Here is a 19,047-nt window from a genome sequence, read left to right as displayed (position 1 = left end):
ATAAGAGAATCTGACAGATTGAAGAAAAGTATTTAATTTTAACTTAAAAGAGCACAAAGAAAATGAGGATATAATCCTTTCTATAAGATGTATACATCTTTGTTATTTGTTGTTAAATTTTGGTCTTGTTATTCCAACTGATGCAAATTTTTTTTACAAAAACAATGAAATAATGCAGATCTTTCTTCATTGTCAGCAGGATGAGATTGTCTGAAACGAAGAATAGGTATGATAGTTTTCTTAGATTTTGTACATCATAGGTGGCAAAGACACTATCAAAATATTTGTTAATAAGCTTTAAGGTGTACTAGGAGATACTTTGAAAAACCAAATGCACTGAGAGAAAGTGACAGGTAAATTTTGAGAATATTTATATTTGAGAAAATAATACCAAATTCTTAGGACAGTTTTTATTTGCTAGATGGCGTTAGCATGCTGTAAACATTAGAAAGTGTATTTACAATCTACCTTCACTTGGAGAAAGAGTAATAAGGTACAAATTGTATAGGATTGATTACAGCTTAAGTTTTTTTAAGTAATCACAATGAATTAGATTGAATTCATAATCTAGAATTATCTGTATCTTATATTAAATGTTTTTAAGATAATGGGTAAATGATTAATTCTTGAAGTTCAAAACTGAAATTGTTGTGTTTGTTAGTTTTGAACACATTTGGCTATACACATACATTCATTCATATGCTCTTAACATTTCTACTATCAAAGTGTTCTGAATGATATTTACTTTGTTAATTTTGTTATATTTTGTTTTTTCCTAAAATATTTATTTCAGGTTTAGATTGTCTTTGTTATAGACTTTAATAATTTTGTGAACTAAGCATAGAATTAACCATGTTGAAATGTGTAGTAGTTTGCCATTTGTCTTTGAAAAAGATAGATTTTTTTATATTATTTAGATATACCATAAATCTGTTTACCCTGCAGGTGTGATGAATGCAGACTGTGCTACCATTTTGGCTGTTTGGATCCTCCTTTGAAAAAGTCTCCTAAACAAACAGGCTATGGATGGATATGTCAGGAGTGTGATTCTTCATCTTCTAAGGTAAGGAGAAAAAAAGTCCGTAAGAAGAAGCGTTTTACTTCATTTTGATAGCCATATCATACCATCAGCTTCCTAACTTTAAAGGTAAGTATAATTGTGAACGACCAACATTTTAATCTAATGTACTTTAAGAATATTTTGCGATGGTGATTTTATTGCCTTTAAAATAAGGAATAAACAGCTCTACTAAATTATAGTAGTTTCTTCCAAAATATTTTAGCTGTTTTGTGTATTTTCTATGTAACTGTAACATATTAAATAGTGTTACTAGCCGCCAAAGAAAGTCACCCTGTGCTAATTTACTACATCTAAGGAATGGCAGGGAAATTCTGCTTTGGGTCATAAGAAATTTGTTTTGACAAATACATATTAACATATATAAATGTGAATCAACAGAATAACCAATAAAATCCAATTTTATTTTGTAGATGACTCATTAAGTATATTGTAAATGTTTTATAAAATCTGTTCTTTGAGATCTAAGCAAAATAAGTCAGAGAAAGACAAATACTATATGATTTCACTCATGTGGAATTAAAGAAACAAAACATGAGTATGGGGGGGAGTAAAAGATAAGTCTATTCTTGAGAAAACTAGTTTTTATATCCTAAAATTTTATTTTTGATATTTATTTAGCTAAGTAAAAAGGATAATAAGGCTGTTTAATATTTTATCTCAAAAAATTACTGAAATTATATCTTTTGAGTATCAATATTACAACCTTAAATTGCAGTAATCTACAGTTTAAGATTATTGTTTCTTTAAAGTCTGAATAGACTCCTGATACTTTAACTCATTTGACAAAAATATTGAATGTGTTTGAACTAAGACATTCTGGTCAGCTGTAGGTTAATCAAATTGTTCTTCCTTAAATAGACAATGGAAATCAGCTATCTACTGTAATATGGACATGAAACCATCTTTCTCAAATGCCATTTAAATGGCATTTGTCTGTCCTAGAGTTAATTAAAATTGATACTGAATTCCTTTCTAATTGTGGAATCAAATATGTGTGTGTGTATGTGTGTGTATTCTTTTTTTTCTTTTTGGCCTAATTGTTGCCTTTAGATTCTGAGTCTAATTTTGAATGTTCAAGAACCTTGATAATGGCCAAGGAAAATAGTATGTGGATTGAGTCTAGTAATTCATTAATGAATGGTCTGTTTTTAATTTGAGATCCTCTAAAGGATAGGAATTCACTGTTTTCAGAACATACCAAAATCATGAATAATCCCAAACGCATAATGGATATCTGTATAAATATTTGCAGTCTTACCTTTTAATAAAGTATAAGCTCTAGTAAAAAAAAGACAAAAAAAATCCCAAAATACGTATTTTTTAAGTTAAAATGATTACCTAGATTACCACAGAAGCCATCTGTAAAAATTTATTTATAAAAAACTGCAGAAAAACATTTGGTTATAGAAAAAAACCTATTTAAAGCATTCTTTAAATAACCAGCTTTATTAAAAAATTTTATATATTTGTATAATGATTATTAAAATAGAAAATAATGTGTATTTTATTTAATAACCAAGCATTTTTTCCCAAGATTTTAAACTATACAGTATCAAAAATTATTTTCCAGGCATTTTATTAAGACCCAGATTTAAGAGGGAGCATATTTAATAGCAAAGGTTTTATTGCATGATTAAAAAAATGCTTTACAGAAATTGTATTTAAAAATGAAAAAATTGTGGTTGTACTAAGGATTTGAGAGAGTTGTCTTATGGGACTCTTTGTGGTGTAATATGATTTTTCTAATACAGTTTTTATGTGGGGTTTCCTCCTACCCTCAACAAGCAAATTAGGAAAGCATCTTTTAAAGGATTTATTGCCCTTTATAAACACACTTTTTTTGCATACGTTCTTTTGAAAAGGTTCTGTACTACTATAAATGTGTACCATTTATTTAGTGCTTAAAGAATGGCTTTAAGTTATATAGTAATTCCATTAATGAATACTGAAAATGAAAGAGGGGCCTATTTCACATATGCTAGGAGTATATCATACATTTTGTAATGCACTAGGATGCCAGTAGCCATTGAGAAGGATAAGGTATTTTTATTTTTGTTTTTGTTTTTTCCTCTTTACGAGACAGTAAGTCTTTGGATGCTGATGGAAATCCATTAGGAAGGCACATTGTTAGAAAACTTGAATTTCCTGTATTCTGACCTCTGATTGAATACCAGATATACACAACCAACTTGGTCAAAATTTCATCCAATTATGGTATCTATATATAATCTTTGGAATGTCACAGCATTTTACTGTAAGGTTTACAGCAGTGAAGTGGAGTTGTATTTTTATCATACCTACATGACTATGGTATACTTATACTTTTTTTCCAATAAAAAAATTAAATTCAATGTAATAGTTCAGCTGGAAACTTAATTTATTACCTTGAATATTTGTGTTGCATCCATTCTGTTTTGTTTACTTTTGAAGACTTCCATTCTTGACCAGCAGGTAGTAGATTTCTGCTTACATTTTCCTTTGAAACAGATGTTTGCCAGTTTGGGTCCCAAGAAGAATGCATTGATAGATATAATGTCATGCTTTATAATTCAGTGAATTGCTGCAGGAGCTATTTTAAATTAAGAAATCAGTATATTATTAGCATCAGAGTCAAAATTAGTATCATCTTAGGGCCTAAAAGAATCCCACAATGGAAGTTAATATACTCTGCTTGTCCTTCATTTTCTTCTATTAGATTTGGTGGAGTGTCATTTGTTAGGTAATACTGGGTATGTTTGCCATGTTCATATATTTTAATGATATGAAAAGTAAGATAGAAATCGTTACTGCCAGGAGAAGGGAAGTGAATCAGTTGCTAATAAATTTAGGTAGGGGGGAGTGAATGTGTAAAATTGTGACAGCCATAAAATATATATCCACCTTCCTTTCTCTGTGGTAGTCAGGATTATTAAGCCCAAGAAGTCTTAACTTTTATGATAAAAATTCAACTCCCAAATAAGAAATTATTTATTTTGCTTAGAATTTTAGATAAACTACAAGGTGAGGGTATATAGCTGAATATGTGCTTGAAAATGCATTGCATTTTAAATAGTAATTTAACTGTTAATATTGTCTCCAAATTTTTTGTAGCAGGGGAAACTCTAAAATATCACCATGTATACTCTCAGCAGCATAATACATTTATACATGTCTTTGTCTCTCAAGTAATAGGTTTATTGCTGTGGGTTTTATGAGGGCAAAAATCTTCTGTCACAAATCCTGCTTATTACTTTTTTGGAAATTCCACTAAAATCTAAGAAGATTTATATCATAATCCATAATTTTAAGTTTCAGTACATGATAAAATACACCTAAGTGTAGTTAGTTTTAATACTGATTTAGTAACAATTTACCTAAAAGTAGGATAGTTTTTTAAATTAAGAAATAATTGACATACAACATATTAGTTTGGGGTATGATAACATAATCATTCAATATTTGTATACAGAATGACTTTTTATTCTATCCAGACCCATGAAGTATGGCATGATAAGGCTTTCTCTGCCTTATCAACCCATTATAAACCTAGTTAGTTTACTTTAGGATCCATGAAAAATGACTACATGGATACAGATACATACATATACATGTGCACACATAGAAACACAAATTTGCACACATGGAAACACAAATTCACACACAAACACATGGAAACACATGTGCACAAAACATGCCTTCTCCCATAAGCTATGCTTCAAAGACATTTGACTAAGATAGCGGCTATTATGTTTACATTCAGTGGAGCTAGTTCGTTGCTACCTATCATCATGCATTAGTGTTTTTCTTTCTGCTCTTTACTGTGTTGTGGTAATAGTACTGTTAATGAGTGCTATATGCCTGGAAAAGTAGTTCATTTTATTCTTAATCCTCTTCTTCACTTATCTCTTACTTTTTCTTCCCTCTCATTCCATCTGTTCATCCAAGCCAAATAACTGGAATCATCTTCAAGCTTTGTTAATCCTTGTCCCATGTAGAAAATCACTTCCTGAGTCCTGTAAAAGTTTTCTTCCTTAAATGTTTCTCCAGTGTGCTCTTTGTTCCTTTTCTCCGTTGCTACTGCCTTGATTCAGTGTCTCACTTTTTCCTCATTCTATCAGTTTCTCCTGTTTTGGAAACTATCTACATAGGTCTGCCATACTCATCTATTTTACCCATTCTCTTTACTAGAGGCCTCCAAAATGAAGTGTTTGCACCCTAAGAGATAGACAAGATAACTAATAAAACCAACTTACTTCTATATAACATCCCATTTTAATTTCTATGTCTGTGTTTTATAATGTAAATAATATGTAATACTGTAGTATAAGTGTATAACTTCACACATATATATGTTAAGATTCATATTTAAAATATTTTTAGTATGGGGGTACATCAACAATAACGTTTGGGGACTATACTCCTATGCTGGTACTAGAGTAATCTTTCATAAAGTATAACTTTAATTACTTGACTAGTTTTCTTCAAGTCTTCTCCATTCTTCTCTTCACCTTTTAATTAATTAATTCTGAGGAAGGTCCTTGATACTATGCAAATACCCTATTCCTCATCAAACTTTCATTTTCTGTTTTATTCAGTAGATTATATTGGTTATTACCATTTATTTTGACGGTCAGATTGTCCCAAATTTGGCTAATGGAAGCCACTTCAGGCTGTCTTCTGACACTTCAACCTAGCATCTATGTCCTTTTGACATGATCCCAGCAGTCTTTAAATACTTCCTTACTAAAGATGTTCCAGGCTCAACTATACTTTCCCTTTCCCTATTCTTGGAACCAGCCATTTCTCCAAGGAGCTCCATTTCCTTTCAGTGGAGAATGGTATTTAGAAACCAAGATGTGGGTGCTAGATGTGCTCATTGTTACTGCACTATTCCTTCTAGGTTGTCTCAGTAGACAGAGCCAAGGGTTAGATGTATGTATACATACACATTGCATCTATATTTCTGCCTTTATAGACATTGGAAACCATTCCACTTTTCTCCCTGACAGAAAACTGGATCCCATTATTCTTAAATATTACGTATTTTTTAAGATTTTATTTATTTTTTATTTATTTATTTATTTATTTATTTGAATGAGAGAGAGAGAAAGAGAGTGCAAGCAAGAGGGAGCCGACACAGGGCTTGATCTCACGACCCTGAGATCATGACCTGAACTGAAACCAAGAGGCGGATGCTTAACCGAGGTGCCCCACATTATTCTTAAATATTTTTATATGATTAGTCCCCTGATAGAAAACTAATCTTAAAATATTTTTATATGATTAGTCCCCTGATAGAAAACTAATCTCTTATCACTCTCCAATCTCACCCCACAAGGACACCTATTTTGCTTACTATAGCCTGATGGTTTTTATTTTTATTTTTTGTTTTTAAAGATTTTATTTATTTGACAGAGAGAGACACAGTGAGAGAGGGCACACAAGCAGGGGAGGTGGGAGAGGGAGAAGCAGGCTTCCCGCGGAGCAGGGATCCTGATGCGGGGCTTGGTCCCAGGACCCTGGGACCATGACCTAAGCCAAAGGCATACGCTTAATGACTGAGCCACCCAGGCACCCCAGTCTGATGGTTTTTAGACTGAATTGTTTGGGAGGAGGTGAGAGAGGGAATGAGGGTGGACATTTATATTTTTTACAAGCTCCCTAAATTATTTTAATGAGCAGTCAAGAATAAAGAATCTGTTTTATGTATATTAATTCTTCAGTTATTAAAAAGATTTTAATCTAAAAATTAACTTTCAGAACTTTAAAACAAATATACACAATGCCTATAACCCAAGTGAAACATCAACAAACTACTTTAAAATTATGTTGTATACTTACATATAAGTTACAAGGTAGACTAAGTATTGTATTTTTTTTTTAAATATAGGACACAGTTCACTATTCCGTCTTTTTCTAGAGTATACTTGATATAGATCTCAACAACTTCTGTCTGCTAAAACACCCAAAATGAAGGTAATTTATTTTGACATGGTTAAATGAACATGTATAAATGTTTTTTAAAGTGCTTCATCCACGTCATATGTATTCACAAATTGCCACTAAGAATTTAAATGTTTATCACATAATTTACAGTGCCTGTGCCGGTTATGATTTTAACTTTTCATCCTTATTTAAGCTCTGTTTGGTGAAAAGCTATAGAGTATACATTATCTGACTGGTCATTATCTGACTACTACAAGATGAACTATCTTAGAATGGAGACCTCCATTTGGTTCATTCTTATTTGATCTATCTAGTGTACTACTCTTTTTGAGCAATAGTAAGTTGAATTCATATGCATAGAAATGTCATCTACATCCCTATGTAAGATTTTCTGGAACTACAGATGCAGTAATACATGCCTGCTGAGGCAAATGGTACTGTTTGGTAATCATTTGTATTAGAAATCCCTGAGTTGGGAAAGTATGATTTTATTTTTTCATCTTTATTTTCTAGTTTTCTGCATTAGGCAACTAGAATTCTATAAACGGTATACCTGAGTAAAAACTACATATATAAATATTTATTTTCAAGTAAAATATTCATTGTGAATTTTTCCCCTTTAAGAATGAACAAAACAATCTCTCCAGGGAGTATATTGCCATGATACATTAAACAAGCACATTTAATCTGGTAATATTAGCTGTCTGAATTTTTTATATGATGAAAATTTATGAAAAATATAAAATTAAGGGGTGCCTGGCTGGCTCAGTTGGTGGAGCATGCGACTGTCGGGGTTGTGAGTTCCAGCCCCATGTTGGGTGAGGAGATTACTTAAAGTAATCCTTTTAAAGTTCTTTTAAATATGAAGTCTATAACTGACCTTTTAAAAAGAAAAAGATTTTTTAAATATTTTAACTATTCATTTGACCTCTGGGATTTTGTCTAACATTAGGTTAAATTTTAAGTTTCTGGATTTAGCATGGTTGAGAAGTCGCTTTCAGGTAAAAATTGTACCATTTAACTGTATTAATTCAGTATTCTTCTAGCATTTGTATGACAAGCATTAAAGCTTAGAACAGTGCTTCAGCAAGTTTTACTGAGTTTCAATTTGCCTTTTTACTGATACAGGTATGTAGGAGTCTGGAGACAAGTTGTTTATAAACGTAAAATACTGTTTATACAGTATCTTAACAGTAGAATACCATTGAACAAATCTGTGGTAGTTTGTAGACTTCCTAAAGGTCTGAGAATTAAAACTAGTATGGTTATCCTTGATGATAGTTGTAGTTACATATTTAAACTTTAGATTTCCTCTTTGCTATGAGGGATAAAGCCCACAGTCTTCTAGTGGATCTTCTACCTTTTATCTAGATTAAGTTCAGAATATTGCCATTTACTCTGGCATTTTATATGGCAGGCAAGACTGTTTGTATAAATGTCTTATTTAAGCCCTTAGTTTCTGAGTGTTGTAATTTTAGACTAGTAACAATGATTTGTGTATTCAATAAGAAGTAATGGTCATTAACAATTCCACTAATTATAGTTGGTACTGTGCTTTTTTAAGTAGAATGTATTTTTTTAAACTGAATATTTATGTACTGAACTGAACTTATTATTTGTCATTATTGCTTGTTCAGAGGTTCTTTACTTGATTGTCCTAGACATTTTCTGAAACCTATTCCAGGTAATATTTTTATCGAGTAACAGTTTTGAGCTAAACAAAGACTGTTGATTATTCTTTATAATAGAATTAGAATCTCTACTGATCTATTTAGTTCTGTAACTTAAGGTAATTTTCATGGGGACTAAGTAATACATGTTAAGCATATTGGTATACTTTGATATGTCATGGGTAAGTATTCCTTAAGAATCTTTCTGAAAATATGATTTCTGTACTCCAGGTAAAGTTTGTCAGTGTTTATGACATATATTTGTATATATTTCAACATCATATTCATAGAAAGAAAATGGAGCCTCTAAAATTAGAATTTTTAATGTTAATAATTTGCAGAATTGAAAAACTAAATCAGTTTTTAGGTTACACTTACTACAAACTGGAAAAACCAAGCTATTTTCTAATTTAGATGGTATGTGGGCATGATGCCTTTGCATAGCATGCTGTGAAATACCATATGTGATAAGAAACTAACTCATAACTGAGAGATAAAGTACAGTAGGGTGCCAAACATGGGAATGCCTTTCAGAACTCACCAATTTTATACTATCCTTTAGTTTTTAAATCTTTTTTTTTAATTATATATATTTATATTATGTTGGAGGAAAAAGCCACCTACTAAAAATCTGGTCGTTAGGCTGAAAGATTTTCATTACAGAATTTAAAAAGTTAATAAGAATATTTTTATCTGTTAACCCAGCATTATTAAATTTGGATTATATAATGTATTAATGTAAGAATTCAGAAGGAAGGTAGACTATATTAATTATGTAAACTTGCTATTCCAGTATTTATATATAATATAACAGTGAGAGACCTTGTTTGCTACAAAGAGATGGTCCTAGTTGAAATAGGGTAGCCCATTCTCAGAGTTGTGGAACTAACCTAAATAATAGGAAAGGCTTTAACTCCTAGCTTCAAAAAAACAGAGTGAGATTTCATGTCTTCCCGCTGCAAATAGTTTATTCCTTCTAATTTATTAAACATTTATTTTAACTATTTCATCATTGTGTGGAATTACTTATCTGTTAAAAATTATCTTTCTAACCTATTGTGGTTTCAGAAGTACTGTTTATCTACAAGTAAAACTTCTTCAAAACTAAGCTAAGAAAATTCAAAGAATGACTCTGAAAGTTCATGGAATTGAGTTCTGAACTCAAATGTATTTAATTATTCTAATCTAGATGTTCTGATAGAATCCTTACCAAGATTGATAAGATATTGTAGATTAGGGGTTGGGGACATAGCCAGAGTGTTATGCCATGTTACTTACATTTTAACATGTTCATTTTTTGACATTTGCTTTACTGACAGAGACACCCAGGTGCCCTTGCGAAAAGCCTCAGTAAAGAAATCTGTACTCATTCTCAGATGCTACTAATGTCCTTCTTTTGGAAAAGTAGATCTCAATATGTGCTTTACATGTATGAGTCAAAGGGTAGAGATTTATACATGTAAATTCTTCAGAGCCCTATCTTTACACCCGTATTTCTTCTCCTCTCTGCCACCACTCCCCTGATTTCCAGTGGAAACCTTTAATAATATATTCTTCCTTAGTCATAGCATATAAATTTCTCTGTTACCTTCATGTTACTTTAAAAAATGGGTATCTGACTTTCTGGGAATACCATATATGCTGCTTTTAACTTATTTTCCATTGGTAGAATGCTAAGTAAGGCAAATTATAAGACTGTGGTCCACACTATCTTGCCATGGCCCTAGCCTAGCCCTGTCCTGCTCCATATTAAATTATTAGCTTCAGTTCTTATTTTGATAGGGACTCAGAACTACCTTTAACTAAACTTTAATAAGTTAAGTGAACATCACTTTATTCCTTCTTGTGCTCTGTCAAAAATTTTTCAGTCTTCTGATTTACATCATAATTTGACATTTTCATCACTCGTCAATTCACATAGCCCAAATGCCAGTGATTTTTCCTCAAAGCCTACAAACCACCTGCACCATGATCTTCTAAAGTACTGTTAAATATGCAATTTGGAAGGCCCATACAGACCTGCTAAATCAGTATTTCTGGAATGGTGCTCAAGAATCAGCATTTTTATAAGCACCACAGGTGATAAGTTTAAGAACCACTGCTTTTGACCCTAATTTCTTTTAAATTCCTTAGTTTTGTCTCTACTTCAAGTATTCATTTATTGTGCCTATAGACTGTCTTTCAACCCCCCAGGCAGATTCAAGGTAGACTGATGATAACCTGATTCAGGTTCACTACACTAGCATTCCTGGGTTACTAATATACCATATTCCCTTTCTTTTTTCCAATTTCTGGAATTGCTCAGCAACATCTTAAGGATCTTCTCTGAGCTATAAATTCAGTTTGCTCCCATGCAGCATCTTCCTCAGTTACTCTGCTTCATCTTTTTTCTGCTTCTTCGCAGCAGTTAATACTGGTGGTTACTTCCTCCTTTTTACAAATGGCCTTTCCCCCTTTCAGTGAACTTATTTTCTCCTGGTTTTCTCCCTTCTTAGGAGACCATATATATCTTTGGTCTTTTTGATAGGCTTCTTTGGCTTCTTTTTGTAGTCTTCTTTTCTTACTTTGCAGGTAACAGCATCCATACCCGAAGCTGATCCAACCTGAAGCTGTCCAACTCCTCTCTTTTTTTTTTCTTTCTTTTCTTTTCTTTGCTTCTCTTCTCTTCTCTTTTTTCTTTCTCTTTCCCTCCCTTCCTTCCTCTCTCCCTCCCTCACTCCTCCCCTCCCTCTCCTCTCTCCTCCCCCTCCTCCCCTTCCTCTTTTTTCTTTTTCTTTCTTTCTTTCTTTCTTTCTTTCTTTCTTTCTTTCTTTCTTTCTTTCTTTCTTTTTCTCTTAGATTTATTTATTTATTTGACACACAGAGAAAGAGAGAGAGAGAAAGCACACAAGCAGGGGGAGCGGCAGGGAGAGGGAGAAGCAGACTCCCAGGACCCCGGGATCATGACCTGAGGCAGAGGGAGACACTTAACCAACTGAGCCACGCAGGTGCCCCAGTCCGTCTACTTTTTCTGAGTTAATGTTCATCAAGAGAGACTTTCTGTCTTCTAAAATATTATCCTTTGAAAAAAATTAAATATTACCCTTTGCCTAATAATTAAGACATAATTTAGTGATAAATTCACCAAATTTTAGTTGGCCATTTCCACTATTTAGTAGTCTACTGAGGAAAAACTAAAAACATTTACAGTAGCAACTTCTAACAGGAAGGAGGAGCAGTGAGTTTTGGGTGAAGATGTAAAATGGTGTAATCACTTGGAACGCAGAATAAGTTCTGGTGATCTAATGAACAGCATTGTAACATAATTAACAATACTGTATTATATACTTGAAAGTTGCTAAGAAAGTAGATCTTAAGTGTTTTCATCACAAAAAAAGAGATGGTAATTATGTGACATGATGGATGTGTTAACCAACACAGTAGTGGTAATCATTTTGCGGTATATGTGTATCAGATCAACACGTTGCACACCTTAAAATGTACACAGTGTTATATGTCAATTATATCTCAGTAAAGTTGGGGAAAAAAACAAAAAAGAATTACTACAAAGTTTAAATAGCAATTTATCTAAGTAGGAGAATTCTTATCAACTTGATCTCCAAGTGAAATATTGTTCTGGACATATGCTTAAATATGCTGTAATTGAGGTGTCAGACTTTGAGTTTTCTTTAACTTTAAAGCTAGAGAGTAATAATTCAAAATAGCAGTTTTTAATATAATTAACATCCTTCATATAAAATCTTGCTTTAAAAAAATGTATGCTTGTCTTTTTCTCTTTATTTTTGAATTTTCTCTGACTCAGCTTTTCTGGAGAAAATTGGAATCAGAAAAGAAATTACATACATTGTGTTTTTTTTAGTTTCTTACAAATTACATGGTCATTATAGAATATTTGGAAAATTTTAAAAAACATAAAGAAAAATCTTTAAAATTACCTACAGGGGCACCTGGGTGGCTCAGTCTGTTAAATGGCTGCCTTCGGCTCAGGTCATGACCCTAGGTTCCTGGGATCGAGCCCCGGGAATTAGGCTCCCTGCTCAGCGGGGAGTCTGCTTCTCCCTTTCCGCCCCCCACTTGCTCTCTCTCTCTCTCTCAAATAAATAAAATCTTGAAAATTACCTGCAATTATAGTACCTATAGGCATCACATTTCTGCTCATGTTCCAGTAGTATATCCTACTACAACCTACTCTTTAAAAATTTCAATCATATTATATATTCTGTCATATAACGGTTTTTTTTTTAAATGTAACTGTGTATGTGACCATTTTCCATGATGTTAGATACTTTTTTCTAACCAGATTTTTTTTTTAACCACATTTTTTAGTACTGTACATTTCTTTGCACAGATACACTCTTGGTGTAATTTCTGGGTCAAAACACTGACCATCTTTAATATAAGAAAGTATAATTTTAGAGTACCTCTACATGCCTAGCATTATTTAAGCACTTAAAATGTATCATCTCATTTATTCCTCACCACAGTCTTTAAAGTAGTTACTGTTTTTATCTCCTTTGTGTGGGGAAAAAAGTGAGATTCAGAGAAGGATTACACACCTAAGTGGTATAACGGTGATTCAGACCCGATCTGCCTGATTCTGGAGTCTGTGTTTTAGGAACTTGCTTTCCTATATTGAAATAGGTATTTTCTATTCCTTGTTGCATGTGATTCTCAAATTAGATTTTTTCCTGAAGTCATTGTAAATTTTCATAATGTAGAAACTCAGATAATTTTGATTATAAATAAACACCACTATAATAGGAAAAGGAAAAATACCTTTATTGTTAAGTAGGATCTGTTTTGGTGTTTTCTAGTGAATAGTGGAATGAATAAAGCCTAGAGGTAATTCTTAAAACAGATGAATTAATTAAAGATGGTCCTGCTGTAAGGTGTAGAATATAGACTGTAACTTCTCAAGGCCCTTTCTTCATAAAAATTGAACGAAATAATTATCTTTGTTAAGGGAGTTACCACTTCACAATATGGATGATTTATATAGACCCAGCAGAATCTAATCTATTGTATTATTTTTTCATTAGGCAGTAAGTACTATATTTTTGCTGAATCAAATACTGTATCTTAATATTTGTCATTAATTGTGAAGTTTGAAAACCTGTACTGTGAAAAGAAAGTAAAAGCAGCCACATTTAGTTTCTTTGCAAAGATAGTTTAAGAATGTTAGGATTTGTGCAGTGTCAGCCATTTTGTGTACAAACTGGAAGGTTTTATATATTTTTTTTAAATATCAGCATTCTTTTACAGAAAAAATTCCTCTTATTCAAAAACAATACCTTATAAGTGGATCAAATACTAATTATGCAATTTAGATTCATTTGGATTAATTCTTTTGTTAATTTTTTTGTCAGCTAGAGAGTATGAAATTATTACCTAATTTATAGCTAAAAAATATCTTCCCCCGCCCCTTGGCAGATAAAGATCCATATGTGTAACTGTGTTGTTCTGCTGTATTTCTACCTATGACCTAGCACAGCCATCTATGTTCTTTTGTGATTTCAGACTTCTACAGGTTTTTTTAGCATTAATATATTGTTCTCTTTTTTTCCTGTGAACTATATTCATATGCTAAATTTAAACTCTGGTCACCTAAGATGCAATTTATTTTAATGTTTTCTCTGAAGGTTTCTTAAAGGTTTATGTTGTAGTGTTATATCTTCATTGAAGTTAAGTTGGTTTTTTGTTAAATGTACCTTCAGTAATGGCTACAAATGATTATCTGGTTCGCTGGCTTGAAATCTTTAAAGTATGCAGATAGAGGTTACAATTTTTAAGAATCACTTTGAAAAGTTCAGGCTGCATCAGTGCATTTTTATCAGTTCACTTTTGTGTTCCTAAGGGACTACACTATTTTCTCAACTTTCAAAGACATTACATTATATATAGTATTGTGTAAATTCTGTTTCTAGATCAGATTTCTAGATTTACATTACCAGATATTTGTGAATCAGTTTCCAAAGCACAGATAGCTTAAAGCAAGTCATGAACATAAGATATTTCAGCATTATTTCCTTATTTTAATGCAGCAGTTTCAACATATATCCCACAAAACAACAAAAATCATTACTTAATAATTCAGTTTAAAATGTATTCTAGTATCCAGTCATTAAATTTACTTATCACTTATTAATTTTTCCTTACTTCAAGTCATTTTAGGATTGTGAATGAAATAGATATTTTCAGAAAACATTCTCCTCTTTTACAAGAAGGTGAAGTGCTGTATAATTTAGACACTGTCTTTTGTCTATCTTTTCCCTGTGACATTTAATGACAGTGTGGAAGCTTTAACCTGTTTGCAGCATAATGACTATATTAAGGACCATCTTATTCGCCATTTTTTTTTTTGAGTGCTCCCAAGTCTACTACTTATGAATCTAATTTTTGCAGTGAGATAAACTTTCTTTATGATTTAGCTGTTCCAAAATGCCCCAGTTTTTTCTCCCCTACTCTTTCTTCCATCCTCATTTTTCCCCTAAGGTGTAATGAATACTCTATGTATTTGTGGTCTTTTATCAGTAAAAACCTTCCCTAGGATAGGAACCTCTCTAATAGGGTCAAATATAGTTAGTTGCTTTTTTTTTTTTTTTTTAAGATTTTATTAATTTATTTGACAGAGAGAGACACAGCAAGAGAGGGAACACAAGCAGGGAGAGTGGGAGAGGGAGAAGCAGGCTTCCCGCAGAGCAGGGAGCCCGATGCGGGGCTCGATCCCAGCACCCTGGGATCATGACCCGAGCTGAAGGCAGACACTTAACGACTGAGCCACCCAGGCGCCCCTAGTTAGTTGCTTTTTAAATTAATATTATTATTTTTTTACTCACCATAGCAATTTGAAAAAAAAAAAATCCTACACTCTGCAGTTAACACCTTTAAATAAAAACTCTTCAAATTAATTTTAAGTGAAGAGTATATAAGACAATAGAAGTGGTCTTACCTGTTCTCCATATTAAATGCTTTAAAGACTATCCAGATTCCTATTTTTAAAATACTAGTCTTTCATTTTTATTCAGACATAAATAAATTTTGTTCATGAATTTAAGACAAGGTACAAACAGGGACACCTGGGTGGCTCAGTCAGTTCAGCAGCTGCTGTCGGCTCAGGTCATGATCCCAGGGTCCTAGGATCGAGCCCTGCATCCGGCTCCTTGCTCAGCAGGAGCCTGTTTCTCCCTCTGCCTACCGCTTCCCCTGCTTGTGCTCTCTCTCGGTCTCTGACAAATAAATAAATAAAAATCTTTTTAAAAATTTAAGACAAGACACAAACAGAAAGCAACTTAATTCTTTCTTCCTAGGGCCTTTAACAAGCTGTGTTGGATCTTCTTTTCTCTAGTGACTCTAGGACATACCTCATGGCTTTTCCAGTCTCCTTAAGGTATTAATAGTCTTTTTTTTTTAATATAAAAAATCCAGTCTAGTTTAATGTCAAGGCTTCATTCTCTCAACAAGTTCAAAGCTTCTCCTCTCCCCAGCTGAGGTCTGCTTCAAACTGGAAAAGCTATAGTTTGATGGGGGCCATACTGGACTTTGATGCTTTTCCCTGCTTTCTTTTGTGGGTTTTTGGTGATCTCTCATTGTTATGGCTTGTCTACCTGCAGTTCCTTTGATGTGAGTGAGAGATGGATGCCTTCTCCTTACTTAAACTCATTTTTAGAACTTAAGTTCTTTTTGTTTCCTCTTTGCTTGGTCTCACCTCATTCCCACTAGGCTGTCCTCTGGCTAAATCCCTTCCTAGATAACCAGAATCTTGCTCTCTTTCACATCTCATTATTATTCCTAGGATAAGCGCATATACACACACCCCTGCCCTGCAGGCTCAGGCAAGCAGTCATTCCACGTGTGGCCCTGATCTTTTTTCTCCGCTGCTCTGGCACTACGGCTAGACAGACATGTGTCACCATTCCGTCTCTGTGACCCTCAGACTTCTAGGGGCAACTCTCTGAGTACCTTTCAGAAAATCCCTCTCATATAGGGACTCCCTTTAAACTGCCTCTTCTAAAGAAATCCTTGCTCTCTTGTCTCACCTATGCTGACTTCAGGCTTCTTTGATGAGTTGCCAGACCAATTTTTATATGTGTGAGACTTGGACGTAAATATTTTTTGAAATATTTTATCAGTGCATATCTTTACAAAAATGAAATTTCAAACTGTTTATGATAGAGAAAATTTCACCCATCCCATGAATCCTTTAATGTATGTCAAATACCCTGTCACCATGACTCAAATCATGATCTTTTTCTTAGTTTTTCTACTTCTTCAAATACATTCTTCTAGTTCCTCAACTCTTCAAGACCCCTAGGCCCTCATCTTCCTTCTGATTTTATTCCTCTCCCCTTACTAAACTATTTTTTGGGCATTTAATATTACACTTCCAAAAAAAACATTAGAGCCGGGGCGCCTGAGTGGCTCAGTCGGCTAAGTGTCTGCCTTCGGCTCAGGTCGTGATCCTGGGGTCCTGGGATCGAGCCCCGCATCGGGCTCCCTGCTCCGCGGGAAGTCTGCTTCTCCCCCTCCCACTCCCCCTGCTTGTGTTCCCTCTCTCGCTGTGTCTCTCTGTCAAATAAATAAAATCTTTAAAAAAAAAAAAAATTAGAGCCTTCTATTATAATTCCCCAGCTTTCTCTGGATCCATTGTACTGTTTCATCGTAACTGTTTTTTGTTTTTGTTTTTGTTTTTTGTTTTTTTTCTGGCCAGAAATAACTGGAGGAATTTATGAACTTAGGTTCACATGTGAGCTCCTTATCAAATTTCTTATAGCAGCTATATCAAATTTTTGCCACATATCTCAAGTCTCAGTTTTATGTCCAGCACCCTCATTTTTTCAAGATGACTCTGTCTCTTAACATCATTGAGGAAAAGGGCCCATATCCCCATCGTATCTCCTCTCAACCTGACATAGTCCTTCATGCTTTTCCTAATTCAAACTTTGTTACTTTCCCTACCTTAGTCTCTTATTTCCTGTCTCCAAGTTGTTTACTTTTGTTCTTTATTCCCCAAATCACCTTTCTCTTCAGAATCTAAGTTTCTATTCTCATTAAGTCATTCTACAGTCTTTTCCAAATCAGTCTTTGAAAGACCATTTTTCACATGTCTTTCTAGGTTAAAAACTCCAGGAAGGAGTTCTCTGTTGTCCATACTGTAGGACAGACATCAGGGTTTTATCCCTGACTTCCAAGGCCATCTGTAATCTGCCTCCATACTAATACTCCAAATAGCTCTGTCTCCCTTTCTCTCCCTCTTCCCTTCCTGCTTCACTCTGCTCTCTCTCTTATAAGTATGAGTGTATTTTTTAAATTAATTGTTCAGCTTAAGTTCCAGTTTCTCTATAATCTTTAGGACGAGACTGAATTTCTTTTTCATTTCTTTGCTAGACTGTGCATTTGGCATTTAGTAGATGTTTCTTTGCATTCTTATTCATCTTTTTATGTCTAAGTTCTTTTTACCAGCTAGATTACAAACATGTATGGCAGAGAGTATTTCTTTCATACTTTCTTGAAGACAAGGATCTCAGCGTTATATATAATTTTTTCTAAGATAGATTTAAAATTGCTTCTAGTATTTATTCACTGCTAGCTTATTTCCTATTAGTTATTAAAATTATTTTTTAAAGTTTTATTTTGCTGAATGGCAGTAGAAGTAGTGCAGGGTCTACTTTTTACCTTAGATGCCCAAGGCTATTTGTTGAAAAAACAAATGATGTCTGAAACATAAATTTCTGCCAGCCATGACCCAGATATGCATAAAAGACCTAGAGTAAGAGACATAAGAAAATATCTGTTCAGCAAATTTAAAATAATACCTTTTCTTAGGAATAGTTGCTATTCCTGTCTAGTTCCCTCAGAATTTGTTAACATTTATGAGTACCTGTTGATTATTTGTAGTATATTTCTTTGGAATAGAGATACAGTTTTAAATTAAAAAGAAATTGTTTCCTCCAGAATGAAAAACACCAGGGTTGTCTAAGAGGGTAAAACTAATCTGAAAGAAAATGTCCATTTCATATTTTTTGTACATAAGAAGAAATATTACTGGTATTTTCTTTCTCTTGATGGCCCTACCAATATGTCTGCAACAATAACCTGATTTTATTGAATGAAAATCTGTATCATATTCAAAAGATATGCTAAACACTATACTAGGTGCTTGAGATATACTAAGATAATCAGACATTGGGCTGCCTGGGTGGCTCCATCTGCCTTAAGCTCAGATCGTGATCTGAGGGTCCTGGGATCGAGCCTCATGTCAGGCTCCCTGGGAGTCTGCTTCTCTCTTTCCCTCTACCCTTCTCCCCACCCCCCGCCGCGCCTTGTTCTCTCTTGCTCATTCTCACCCTCTTGCTCGCTCTCGCTCATGCTCTC

At 33.5% G+C, this 19,047-nt stretch overlaps 1 protein-coding gene across 6 annotated transcripts in view; it reads left to right on the top strand.

The window, feature by feature from the left end:
• Positions 1–19,047, top strand: part of PHF14 (PHD finger protein 14) — a 195,611-nt gene that overhangs the window by 141,053 nt on the left and 35,511 nt on the right. For 4 of the 6 annotated variants that reach the window (XR_014139322.1, XM_081800474.1, XM_081800473.1 and 1 more), the window contains one exon: positions 946–1,063. Coding sequence is in view for 3 of the 6 variants with exons in the window: in XM_081800474.1 (XP_081656600.1) it covers positions 946–1,063 (118 nt within the window). In the remaining 3 variants the exon portion in view is untranslated. Of the gene's footprint in view, positions 1–196; positions 227–945; positions 1,064–19,047 lie in introns of those variants that run through there. The other 2 variants (XR_014139324.1, XR_014139323.1) reach the window with 2 other exon arrangements.

The sequence above is a fragment of the Leptonychotes weddellii genome, chromosome 12, assembly GCF_054177405.1.
Source record: "Leptonychotes weddellii isolate Sample4059 chromosome 12, ASM5417740v2, whole genome shotgun sequence".
NCBI lineage: Eukaryota > Metazoa > Chordata > Mammalia > Carnivora > Phocidae > Leptonychotes > Leptonychotes weddellii.
Note: the sequence above shows the minus strand (reverse complement) of the source record. Positions and strands in the feature narration are given on the sequence as shown.